Raw genomic sequence first — 14,060 nt, forward strand, 5'->3', positions numbered from 1 at the left:
TACGCAAACAAGGAAAGTTATCATTTTGATGGCCGCAAAAGTGTGGTTTCATCTGATGCTTCACCACCACATCATCTCAGCCGACCATCCTAGTCGGGCAATCGAACCTATATAAACATATCAAGTACGCCCGAATCAATCATTCAAGGTTCAACTTCTAAACTCAGATTTTGAATTCAATTCTTTAACTGCAAAAGTAGCAGACTTCAGTGCCATGAGAGATTTCTGAATTTTTTGTAGGTTATGTTCCATAAATCATAAGAAAAAACTCATTATCTGATTCGTAGATTCTGCATTACCTGAGTGATAATATTAGCCTTTACTTGTAAAACTAGATAGTTGAGTTAAAGCACCTCTAAATAAAACTTAAGAAATATCTAATTGTCACGTGTGTCAAGTCTAAGTTGAGATTCTTTTTCTTAGGAGACACAACAAAAATCCTTTACTTTCTTGTATCTCCAAACAAGTCTGTAAAAGTATTTTAGTTTTCCACTCAGCTTGTTATTTGATTAAAAAATGGTTACGTAGAAAGGTGTGGCCTTTGCCAAAATAGAAGATAGATGACTATGACAACTTGAGATCTTCAAATGGACACACTAGATTTAGATTGCTCTCTCGAGGAACTCTAAAATAACTACTTCCATGTCATCATAGAGTATGGAATAGATATTTTTTGTATTTTGACAATAAATTTTTAACAGAATCTCTAAAAGTCTTATGTGGCACTCTAAATTTAGAATGTTCTTCTTTAATTATCATCAGATTTTGTATTTTGGCCAATAAAAATATTCATCTTCATAATTTTTTTATCAAATTGTCAAATGATATGTGGACTAGTAAGTGTATTATAAACTTTCTTTGGAGATACAAAAAAATTAGAGAATATATGTTGCGCTTCTATGAAAGAAAATTTTGAATTGATACTTCAACTAGAAGAATTAGAGACTTTTTTAATTTTACATCATAGATGTTGTTAACTTTGTCTAAATTCTGAGTTCCTCCATTATTAATATACGAGAGTACAACCTGTGTCTGTCCTGCGCGAACAGTTTGATCAAATGTCTAATCTCAATCTTCAGAGATATATTTGGGAGATGTATCATGGAAGAGTGTTTGAAGATAAGTTTTGGATGTATACTCTCAACCATTTGAGATGTGCTTGAGAGGTGCAATCTTAGCCATTGGAGAAGGTCTGGATATAAGTTTGAGAGATCTAATCTCGAATAAATTTGGAGAGTGTAATCTTAACAATTTAAGAAGAGAGTACAGTTTAGAAAAGATAGATAATAAATGCCACCAACACTTAAATAGATAAACTTATGGATGAGGTAGCTCCACCCAAGCTTTATTTAAGAGAAATTAATATTACATCATTGCTTATAGAGTGAGAGATGTCTATCATCTATGGTTGTTGCTTAAGCAAATGAGCGGCCATCAGGCTAACGACCTTTAGGCCTATATCAACATAAGCAGTTGGAGTAGGTACATCCTGATTGGCCTTAACAAACTCTATAGAGCATTTAACCAATGTCATTCCCTCACCCTTTGGAGTAAAAGTATATTTAAAATCCATCATTTCATAATCATTCATAACTTCACCTTCCAAAAAAGAGTAAGTTATTGACCTATTTATCTTGTCCATGAAGTTTGTCCTTTCTTTTAACGCCAGTGAATTATCACCTGCACAATCATATTCACTAGTTCAACGTAATTCCGTTTGAGAATTTTTGAGAACATTGTGCAACATTCTTTTCGATTTATTATATAGATATTAATTGGATGCAAGTTCATGCAAAGATCTTTTGTATAACCTTTCTTGTCGGCCAACAAATAAACAAAAAAAATTTGTAAGGTTTGCAGCCATGACAACGCTATCTTACAAGCTGATAGTTAGTAGTCTCGCCAGAAAAATATTTAGTTCCTCGTTTAGTTCATATCCAAATATTGAAATATATAGACAAGGATTCAAAATTCAAAATAGCCAGAGTTCAGAATATTTGGTACTTGTGTGAACCAAATGAGGCTTAGTTTAGGAGTACTCAATTTTCAGATCTAATATTATCTTAGCTTGCTTTATTTTCTATATATGTAGTCGAATGATATGAATATCTATTTAATTTTAGAGTTTAACCCTTCTCCTCTTTGCCATTCCTAATACCATTCAACCTCGGAAAATTTTATAGGCTCTCCAAAAACTATTATTTATCTAACCAAGGGTACCTATTTCCTTGGGCGTTTATGAAAGAAAATGTCAATAAAAAGTAATATCGTATCGAAACATAATGACTTGATCAACTAATTTTTAAACAAAAGACCAATACTCACCAAGTTTATAATTCCAAATCCTGACAGTGCCCAAGCTATTACCATCTCCTTCAATGACATGAATACTATTGTAAACTTCAGGAACGGATTTTGCGAGCTCAGATGTGTTCTTCGTAAACAAACCATACAATTTCTCCGCACATCCTTTGACTTCCATTTCCGATTCAACCTTTTGAATTTGAGCCATTATGAATTCACACTTACCTTTTTCACTAATCAGACCAAAAGACAACGTAAGAGAGTAAGGCTATAGTTCGAACAGTCTTACTACTTTATATTAGATCAAAAGCATGACACCGAATACATTGGAACAACCGAAACAAAATGATAGAAAACCTTCCTTCATGACTCCTGTGGTGACCGCATTACTTACGTGGCAAATAAGACAACGAGCGTTTGGTCTTTTCATGCTTGTGAAAAGACCAGAACACCATTTGTCGTGTTAGGGACAGTCATCAAGGAAATCCTTGTATAAGCGTCACATCGGAAATCATTTTACCTTCTTTACTTTAGTCTTGAAGTATCAGGTTCTTTGTGTCTTTCCCACCTTAAAGCTGCAACTAGACAAAAAAGAAATGGTGCTTGAAAGTTGAATCTAAAGGGAAAAAGTTTGATTCCCACCTCCATTAGAAAAGCTATAATAGGTATTGTTATAACTAAAAATCGCGGAAGCTATCGAACCTACCTAGAAATTGATCCGATTATGAAGATTAATCGAAAAGCTAAGTCAAAATCAAATATGCGAACAGAATTTAACGAGGTTCGGCTTTAAAGCCTACGTCCTCGGGCGAACAAGAAATCTTTATTGAAGGATAGATGAAGACGACTAACACAACCCGCAAGTTCGTCCCAAGATGGTACCGTATAGAAATTAACCTTCTATACTAGATCTTCGACGACCAAGAAATTTAACACCGCTCACAACTATGAACAAAAAATTTCTCTCTCACTTGCTCTCTCTCTTTAGCTCTCTCTAAAGAAGAGTTGTTGTTGCTTGTGTTGGTTGATTACAAAGCACTCAAGACCCCATATATATAATATACTATATAAGCCGACTTTAAGTGGGAATCCAATTTAGAAAACCAAATTTAGAAACCAATTGAACCGCCTATAGCCATGAATTGAAAACAAGGAAACTGCCAACTCCAAAACCGCCATTAGCCATAGCCATCTAAACCGCCTCTCACTTTGGATTTGTACTTATTGAAAACTGCCTCTTACAATTCTCCACCTCGTACACAATTTGATATACTTCAAATTTTGGACGAACACCAGGATACTCCTTGTAAGATATATCTGCTTCTTGTAACTTCATCCGACTGCACCATATGACCATGGTTGCCTACGTACCCTTTTACAGGATCAAGCCTACCGTAGTTCTACCAACCCTTCACATAAAGATTACCTTGTCGCCATTACGCCCTTTCGGGCAACTTAACACGAGCCGATTTGTAGCAATTCCAGACATGTGCTGAAACTTGCTACATGTCACCACTTTAGTCAACATGTCCGCGGGATTCTCATCTGTGTGTACCTTCATGAGAGAAACATCACCTTCCTCTATGACATCTCGTACAAAGTGATACCTGACATCAATATGCTTAGTACGAGCATGATGAACCTGATTCTTCGCCAAGTGAATCGCACTTTGACTATCACACCATACCTCTACGCACTCCTGCTTAATCCCTAGATCATCCAGAAGACCCCACAACCACAATGCTTCCTTCACACCCTCGGCCATAGCCATATACTCGGCCTCCGTAGTAGATAACGCAACTGTAGATTGTAACATCGATCGCCAACTAACTGGAGCACCATGTACCTTAAATACATAACCAGTAGTAGATCGTCTTCTATCTAGATCGCCAGCATAATCCGAGTCAACATAACCGCTTACCTGACATGTGTCTCCACCAAAGCACAAACCCGTATCAACAGTACCCTTCAAGTATCTCAAGACCCACTTCACAGCTTCCCAATGTGTCTTCCCCGGGTTTGCCATAAACCTACTAACCACACTGACTGCCTGTGAAATATCCGGACGAGTACACACCATAGCGTACATCAAACTGCCAACTGCACTAGCATACGGTACACGATCCATATGATACTTCTCCACCGTAGTAGTAGGAGATTGTCTTCCCGAGAGCCTGAAGTGTGGTGCCAAAGGTGTTGACACCGCCTTCGCATCCTGCATCCCAAATCGAGAAACTACTCGTTCGATGTAACCTTTCTGATTCAAGTACAGTTTCTTACTTGACCGCTCTCTCTTAATCTCCATTCCCAGTATTTTCTTTGCAGCGCCCATGTCTTTCATCTCAAACTCTTGACTGAGTTGAGATTTCAACTTATTTATCTCCACCATGCTTCTAGAAGCAATAAGCATGTCATCCACATACAAAAGGAGATAAATAAAGTCACCTTCGCGAAGTTTCTTGATGTATACACAACAATCATAGTCACTTCTGCGAAAACCATGCTTTAGCATGAAAAAATCAAATCGTTTGTACCATTGGCGAGGGGATTGTTTCAATCCGTAAAGATATTTCCTCAAACGACATACTTGATTTTCTTTACCCTCAACCTTGTATCCCTCAGGTTGAGCCATATAAATTTCTTCTTCCAAATCACCGTGCAAGAAGGCAGTTTTAACATCGAGTTGTTCCAGCTCAAGATCACTGTGAGCAACAATACTCAATAGCACCCGAATAGAAGTATGTTTCACGACCGGTGAGAAAATCTCATTGTAGTCGACCCCTTCTTTCTGTGCATAACCCTTGGCCACTAGTCTTGCCTTATACCTTGTACCCTTGATCTCGGAAGAATCCTCTTTCTTCTTGTACACCCATTTACAACCAATAACAGACTTACCTTCGGGCAATGGGACAACCTCCCATGTCTGGTTCTTGTGAAGAGACTCCATCTCTTCTTGCATAGCAACCAACCAACTCTCTCTTTCCTCCGCGGTAATAGCTTGTTTGAAGGTGACCGGCTCGTCGTCTTCCACCGAGAGTGCATATTCAACCAAATTTGCCTGCCCGTAATGCCTAAGAGGTTTGTCTGACCCTAACCTCTGTACCGGCTTATATAACCGTTTCGGCCTAGTGTGTACCGAAACATCCTGCTGTTGTTGTTGTAAAACTTGTGTACCTTCCCCTTGAACCTCCTCATGATCGGGTTCATCAATTTCCTCATCCTGAGTATTATCCTGATGCTCCACCTGATCATGATTCCTAGAAACCCGTTGGTCTTCGGCTTCTACTTCCACTACTTGAGCTTTAGTAGACCCAACATCACCACAACTAGGCACCGTAGCTTTCGCCATAGCTACAATAGATGACTCATCAAACACCACATCTCTGCTGATTACAAACTTCTTGTCTTCCGTACACCATAGCCGATAACCCTTGACTCCTGTAGCATATCCTAAGAAAATTGCCTTCTTTGCTCTATTGTCAAGTTTGTTACCTTTAACATGGTAATAGGCCGTACAACCGAAAACCTTAAGTCTCCCGTAATCTGCATGTTCACCTGACCACACCTCGTAAGGTATGCCGCCATCTAAAGAAGAATGTGGAGACCTGTTCACTATATAACAAGCTGTAGCAACAGATTCTGCCCACCATTCTACGCCTAGTCCCGAATTGGAGCGCATACATCTAGCCTTCTCAAGTAGTGTACGGTTCAATCTCTCTGCGACTCCATTCTGCTGAGGTGTGTTTACTACTGTCCAGTGCCTCACAATGCCTTCTTGATTACAAAACTCCTTGAATGCCCCATCCGTGTACTCGGTCCCATTATCCGACCTTAACGTCTTCAGCTTTCGACCAGTTTTGTTCTCAACCATTGCTTTCCACACCAGGAATGTGTTGAATACCTCATTCTTATGCTTCAGAAAATAAAGCCAGACAAATCTCGAATGATCATCAACGAATGTAACAAAATACCTGGAACCACCCTTGGAAGGTAACTTTGCCGGTCCCCAGACATCGGTATGTACGTAGTCTAATACCTCTTTGCTCTTGTGCTTGCTTGTAGAGAACGTCACCTTGTGTGCCTTCCCGAACACACAATGCTCACAAAACTCCATGCAAGGTTTCTTCATGTCCTTCAACAAGCCTTTCCCGCACATCAGAGATAGACCCTTTTCTGACATATGCCCAAGGCGCATATGCCAAAGCCTCGTACTAGCCGTTGGATCCCTTCCACTGATTCCTACTGCTACATCTCCCGTAATTGTTGTCCCCAAAAGTTTGTATAAATTTCCGTAACGAGTACCTCTCATTACCACCAAAGAACCCTTAACGACTTTTATGGAGCCATTCTCTATAATTATCTTACAGCCGTTCCGCTCCAACACACCAAGGGAAATTAGATTTTTCCGCAAATCGGGTATGTGTCTTACGTCCGTCAATGTTCTCACCACTCCATCGTGCATCTTGATCCGTATTGTTCCGAGTCCCACAGTTTTACATATACTATCATCACCCAGTATAACTGTACCACCATCTATACTCCTATAGGTAGTAAACAACTCCCTATTTGGGCACATATGGTGTGACGCCCCTGAATCAAGCATCCACTTATCGAAGATCTTCTCAGACACCTCCGTCACCGAGAAACATTCGTCCGCCTCTTCTGACACATATCCCGCCTCTTGCATCTCTTGTTTCTCCTTGTAGCCTTCGTTCTTTTGCTTCAACTTTCTCTTTGGACAAGCCGCTTTAAAGTGGCCAAGCTCACCACAACTAAAGCACGTTTTCTTGAAAGAGCCTCTAGATTTGGATCTAGATTTCCCGCCCTTTCCCTTTCCTCTTTCATTACTCCTCCCCCTTGTTACAAACAACCCTTGTGCTTGTTCCTTGTCTACTCCACCCGACGCCATACTGCTACTAGCAACCTTACGAAGGTCATCTGCTAATAGCGAATTTCTCGTCTCTTCCATGGTTAGACTATCACCAACAAGCATCAAAGTTTGAACAAGGTTCTCATAGGATTTAGGTAATGAAAGTAACAATATGAGGGCTTGGTCCTCATCCTCAACCTTAACATCAATATCCTTCAAATCTGAGATAATCCTGTCAAACCTATTCACATATTCCTGAATAGAAGAACCCTCTTCCATTCTACATGTGAATAATTTGGATTTTAAGTAGACCCGATTCGTTAAAGTTTTCGTCATGAAACTGCTTTCTAGCTTTAACCACACACCCGCCGCCGTTGCTTCTCCGTCTACTAGGAACGCCACGTCCCTCTCAAGACACAACATAATGGTGGCCCGTGCTTCGAGATCTAACTCCTCCCAATCCTCATCTGACATATCTCCTGGTTTCTTTCCCGTCAACGTCTTGTGTAATTTCTGCGAGATTAACAGATTCTTCATCTGCATCCGCCAATAAGAAAAATCGTTTTTCCCATTGAACTTCTCTATCTCATATTTCCCTGATTTGACCGTACCACTTCTCGATCCCATCTTCTCTTCGTTCAATCTCAACAAGGCTCTGGTACCAATTGTTGGAACTAAAAGTCGCGGAAGCTATCGAACCTACCTAGAAATTGATCCGATTATGAAGATTAATCGAAAAGCTAAGTCAAAATCAAATATGCGAACAGAATTTAACGAGGTTCGGCTTTAAAGCCTACGTCCTCGGGCGAACAAGAAATCTTTATTGAAGGATAGATGAAGACGACTAACACAACCCGCAAGTTCGTCCCAAGATGGTACCGTATAGAAATTAACCTTCTATACTAGATCTTCGACGACCGAGAAATTTAACACCGCTCAAAACTATGAACAAAAAATTTCTCTCTCACTTGCTCTCTCTCTTTAGCTCTCTCTAAAGAAGAGTTGTTGTTGCTTGTGTTGGTTGATTACAAAGCACTCAAGACCCCCTATATATAATATACTATATAAGCCGACTTTAAGTGGGAATCCAATTTAGAAAACCAAATTTAGAAACCAATTGAACCGCCTATAGCCATGAATTGAAAACAAGGAAACTGCCAACTCCAAAACCGCCATTAGCCATAGCCATCTAAACCGCCTCTCACTTTGGATTTGTACTTATTGAAAACTGCCTCTTACAGGTATTGATTTAACAGTTGCAATAATTTGATGGCATATGGAAGAAAGGAATACCCCCCTCACTATGAAAATGACAAACTATCAACTGATTGAAACAAATAGCATTTTAAGTTTTGTAAATGTTTCAAACACATTGAAATCAGAACAGATGCACCTAAAACATCTAAAGATGGATTGTTGGAAAGTATTATTAGTTGCGGTAACATTCCGAAATAACTGAAGTTCGGATCTTCTTGGTGTTAAAAATAAACAATCTGTTAGGTGGTGTTAGGCCTCTGTCGCCCCAAAAACTAGCTCAAGAAGTAAGACTACTTCTCCCACACAGAGATGGTTCTGACTCAAGGTTCCAGAATGATAGTTATAATTAACTGTTACACATACATCAAAAATCAAACAGAAGGAGAAAGGAATAAAAGTGTTGCTTCATCCAAAAAGCAAAAAAGAAAAAAAAAACACTCCATTCTACATAATATACTTGTACTAAACAGGGGAAGAAGTTGTCTCCACATCCCTTATCGACCCATGAAAGCTTAAGCCAGTGAGGCGCGGATTAAACCAAAGCTATCAAAAGAAACATCAGGAGAGAGTAGCAGGACAAAATACTTGATTTGGTGGATCCGGACGCAGTCCAAACCCTCACATCATCCACCACCGGTCCACAGAGAGAGCTCTTATCATCACTTCTTTGATTGTAATATACACTGTAAAAAGCTATTCGAGTTCTCTCAGCCTTGGCTGTGAACGTTAGATTTGCAGCGTCATAAGTTTGGTTAGCAGTTGGAACATAATGTATGTTTTGTGCTTGGTCTCCTGCAAACGCCATAATAGCTAAAGGTTGCTGGAGACATGAATCTCCAGCATGTCCTAAGTCGAAAGTTAAGCTATACTGTTTATCAGGTTGAGTCTCAACCATTTGCGAAATGATACCTTCTTTTCCTGAAAGCAATTCGATGGCTCGTTTCCCTTGTGGAACTTTGAAATTATATGAATCGATGTATCGGACTGCTCTATTTGATTCAATGATCCAACCAGGTAATGTTGATGTCTCTTCATCAAGGTGGGTAGGGAGCAAAACTCCCAGTGTTGTATTCCTGAACATCCAAGGACCTTCTTCAAAGTCACCATTTATCACAGCGTTATCTGCAACCGAAAAAATAAAGAGTGTTCAAACATTTACTGTTCACAAATATATATGTAGCCAGAAGAAGACCTGCAATAAGGACTTCGAAAATTCCCTCAAACAGATAAATCCTTTCAAAGCTTAATGTGAAGGAAACATTGACCTTTTATCACTTCATTAAGCTAATTCAGCTTCAAATCTTTTTATTGTCAAATAAGTTGTAATTGAGCTTATGATTTCATAATTATGGAGTTTTTCTTGTTATAATATATGAATTTTACCGTGTTAAAGATTTTTTCTGATCAAAGCTTGGGTGAAACTTGTGCCCACCACTGGTACAAATACTAATCAGCACGAAAAGATGTCGTTTATAATACTACTGTAGGAGCACCAATGACTACTTAATGAATTAAGTCCATGTAGCACCCGTTGAAAGTGCCTTGAATATGGGTAGATGTCTGACCCGGTTGGCAATCCGAAATACCGTTACCCGTTTACTTATGTTTTCCCTAATCCTATAAAGGGCTGTTACAATGTAAAGGGTGTATCCAAAGTCGGTTTTAAGGAGAGGGTTAAGAGGCGGCTAAGTGCTAGGGTTTTAGTTAGCTACAACTACTAAAATACTTAAGAAATCTTTGTAATCTTGTTCTTCTTTCATAGTAAAAATCATCGGGCCACTGTTCACCGTGGAGTAGGTCTTACCAACCGAACTATATCTCTCGTATATGTATGATTGTTTATTTCCATTATTGCTTTTCTTGGTTTGCTTGTTCTTAGTCATAACACACCTCCCACTTAAAGTGGGATGTAAATAGAATTTTCTTTTAACTGCAGTCTAGCATAAGTAGGAGAGAAATCTAGAGGGGAAGTGGGAAAAGAAGAAGGAAAATCGAAGGGTTTTGCATAGGGTTTTCTTCTTCTTTGTACCACTACAAAGGTAGCTTTCTTTATCCCTAGGGCTTTTCTAGCCCTTTCCAATTTCAAACCTAGTTTTGAACTTTTGATTCGTCGAAACGTGGAATAGCTTCAAAGTGTCAATTATATACTCGATTATTGTCGATTTGACTTAGATTGTGCCATGAATAACCTATTTCATGATTACAAACTATAGTAAACAGCAATACAGTAACCCTAATCTATTAGGATCAATACAGATAAAGTATCGACATACATGAGGATCAGTTTAGTAGCTGAATACTAGTTATATCTAGGTTAAGTAATATAAATCATGTACGTGCTATTGTATTTTGTGGTTACAAGGCCCATGTACACAATTACACAAATAACCTTACCGTAACGTTTTATACTGATGTTATGAATTGAATTTGTTTGGATTACAAGGTAGTAATAACTGATATTTATGGATTTTGACCTGTATGTATGTATGTATGTATGTGCGTGCCTTGTTTGGTTATTAGGGATGTAATACTTCGAATGTAGGACACATACCTAATTTCTGTCGAGTTGTTATAATGTAACGAGAATAGTTATTTGTAGTATTTACACCTCATAGGTGTGAATTTAGTGATGCACCGACATGTGGGTTGATGCAAACACGGGTTTGTTGGTGTGGCATTTGACTACCTAGTGGGCCATGGTTTTGAGTTATCATATAGATTGACAATTGGAATTCAATTGGTGGTTGGCTCGACTTGGTGATCGATGAAAACACAAGTTCATTAGTATAATCGTGTACTATCTTGTGGACTACATACTTCAAGTTTGAGAACTAATTTACCAACTAGAGGTTGACTCGACTCCTGTTCATATGTGATGAGTGATGACCAAAGTGTTGTTTGTCAAAAAGTGATACTATTCTTAGACTATGCTACTGTCTTCTTCTGTTCGATTCTTTGTTTCGTTGTTGGATTGGTCTATTGAGAACTTAGATATTTGGAAATCTACTAGTTGGCTTCTGACCCAACCCATTATTCTTCAGGTGAGGGAGACCATGAGTTGGCACCTGTTTGATCTTCGCCGTCAGCTCAGAGTTTCTTTCGTAGTTTTTATTCATCGTTAGTTTGATTTATTATTTCTTATGAGATCCGTGCTGTATTTGTTTTCCATGTCTTTAGTGTTCATATTTATTATGTTATGATTCCGTGGCGGAATGCTCTAAATTTTGGTTTTCATAGCGGCTGACTTGGAGACCGGGACTTGGGGTACAGTCCACCGATCAATTTTTACTATGCAAGTTTAGTTTCCATGAAGATAGACTTGTATATACCAATCAAGTTGGTCTTATAGATAGATTGATTCAATAAAACAGACATAAGAATCACTTCCTTATAAGATCTACTGGGTATAAGGTGATTTAAATATCTTTTGAAATACTTGACATGAAGAACTGAAGTATTGATAATTAAACTGGTAAAGAAAACGGCCACAAACAACAAAAACTCATCCGCGGAGCTACTTTGTATTTTACATACCTTTGGGTTTATCGGGTGTGAAAAGCTTCTTAATAGCAATTTCATCGATGATGGGGCCACATGTAGGATCATCTTCCATGCCTGGATTTTGAAACACCACATGTGAATCATCCGAATCAGCCTGAAAAGCAACTGAATAAAAATCCCAGCCCTGCACATTGTAAAGGGTCTGGAGGTCAATAGTCAGTGAAGAAGGCGGAACGGATATGTTGAGAGTTTCTAACTGAGCACAAGTCCTCGCAGCACTGAATGTGATAGAATACAGAGATCCTTTCTCAAGTTTGACGTCCTGTCTTATTTGCGCTTCATTCCCAAGTCTTATTGCGTGTACACCTTGAGGTACTATAAGGATCATGCCACCTTGTTTCTCTCCTGCTTTAACTAATTCAACAGTTCCAGTTGATGTCCATTCAGGGATGTACGTCGGCCCTTCTACCACACCCTCATCCGAGAATCCGCCAGAAGGAGCCATTTCAAAATCACCATTCTTCAACAAACCTACAAAGAAGATTAGTCATGGGCTCATTCTTCATCTGTACCCAATGAACCCACATCAACTTTTGAAATTAATTAACAGTCAAGAGCTTATAGATCGAGAAGAACCTCCCTACTCATATATAGATATGATACAACTTTTAATGGCCTAGGTTACTACGGCGACTCCATCACGTGCAAAAGTTACACATGGTTGTCTAATCATCATCTCCGCACGAAGTTATAAAACATCATTTTGCTACTTCACACCATGTAACGAATAGAAAAGGGTAATCCGATCACTTCTACAGATCGATAAAGTTTGAACTATCATCATAGATAAAATGTCTTACAAGTGTGTAAATGTACTTACTATACCTAATCATTTGGTTTCATGACTCTTTTGCTTGGCTTAACTAGATTGTGATTTGTGAAGTACTTTACTTGGAAGATATAACTATTTTACTTATGTAATCAAAAGAAACATACACCTAGGGCTTATATTTTCTTTCTTACTTTGTACCTTATCTTCATAAGACATGAAGAACTGATAATCAACTAAAGATAGACCAAATTAGCCTTACTAATAATTTAGGAAATGTTTCCAAATATTTAAGATTTAAGCCTTTCTCAACCCAGTCTAAATCATAAATAAAGACATTAGTTCCTGAGATTAAATCACCCCAAAAAAGGAAACAACAAAATTAGCTGGTAAAATGCAGATTTCCATAGCTAACAATAGAAGTAGGAAGAAGGAAGAAATCTAAGTAAGTGAAAGAAAGAAATGAGATTTTTTAGATGAAATGAAAGAATATGAGCTTTAGAGAAAAGAGTAAAGCAAGAATAAGAGTAGATCTTTGAAAGTGAAAAGTAAAGTGGGGAAAAATACAAACCATCTTCTGCTATAACTTGAATTGAAAGAGCTACCACCATTATCATCAACAAGGAAACCCATTTCTTGTAGTTTGAAATTACAACAACCATCTCTCTAGCTCACTTACCCACTTCAGAGTTCAGATATTCTCTCTCTCCCTTTCTTTCTCTCGAGTTCCGGAAGCAGGACGACAAGAGGAGTTGCTTTTGCCGCTTTTAATCATACTGATTCTAAAACTTTATTACTTTAGTTGAAGGGAGAGTCTATAGAGGCCCCACATTTTTACTCTTGCGCGTTTCTCTATAGGCGTACAGTACTTTCTTCCTTTTCCCATTGGCGTTCAAACACTCAACTTTTTCTTCTTTGTTATTCTTCTTTCTGTTTTTAATGTCTTCTTCTATTTCTATTTCTATTTTTTTTCAAAATTTTCATCAAAACTAATCTTCTAGATTGGTATCATCTATAGTTTGTTCACTGGAAAAAGAAACTAATCTTCAAAAAATCTCAATTCTTATTATAAACCGGTTATAAGAATCCATGTCTTTTGATACAGTTTTTCAAGTTGTTAAATCTTTAACGGTGTTTATCATCAGTTTTAGGTTAATTTCGAGTGATTTGTAAATAGTAAACGGTTTCTTCAAGTTTAAAAATTCGAGTTGGCCTCGAAGTAGTTCGAACAAAGTACTCCTATTAGTGTTTGTAGTCAAATTGGATTGACCGGAGCCAAGGACTCTAGTGGAGCATCAA

General features: G+C 38.3%; 2 protein-coding genes across 2 annotated transcripts; both read right to left on the reverse strand.

Annotated features, from left to right (window-relative positions):
- Nucleotides 1-1,303: 1,303 nt before the first annotated feature.
- Nucleotides 1,304-2,620, reverse strand: LOC147548228 (major latex protein 146-like). The gene is made up of 2 exons (XM_086669286.1): nucleotides 2,326-2,620; nucleotides 1,304-1,680 (listed from the first exon to the last, which is right to left on the reverse strand). Exons 1-2 carry the CDS (start codon nucleotides 2,510-2,512, stop codon nucleotides 1,403-1,405), a joined length of 465 nt encoding a protein of 154 aa, XP_086525412.1. The 5' UTR covers nucleotides 2,513-2,620; the 3' UTR covers nucleotides 1,304-1,402.
- A 6,127-nt stretch (nucleotides 2,621-8,747) lies between these two features.
- On the reverse strand, nucleotides 8,748-13,743 carry LOC147548229 (BIIDXI-like protein At5g11420). The gene is made up of 3 exons (XM_086667435.1): nucleotides 13,333-13,743; nucleotides 11,966-12,463; nucleotides 8,748-9,553 (listed from the first exon to the last, which is right to left on the reverse strand). Exons 1-3 carry the CDS (start codon nucleotides 13,421-13,423, stop codon nucleotides 8,964-8,966), a joined length of 1,179 nt encoding a protein of 392 aa, XP_086523561.1. The 5' UTR covers nucleotides 13,424-13,743; the 3' UTR covers nucleotides 8,748-8,963.
- Between the last annotated feature and the right edge of the window lie 317 nt (nucleotides 13,744-14,060).

The sequence above is a fragment of the Eschscholzia californica genome, unplaced genomic scaffold (assembly GCF_041429995.1).
Source record: "Eschscholzia californica isolate CP2 unplaced genomic scaffold, dmEscCali1.0.p SCAF_3, whole genome shotgun sequence".
Classification (NCBI taxonomy): domain Eukaryota; kingdom Viridiplantae; phylum Streptophyta; class Magnoliopsida; order Ranunculales; family Papaveraceae; genus Eschscholzia; species Eschscholzia californica.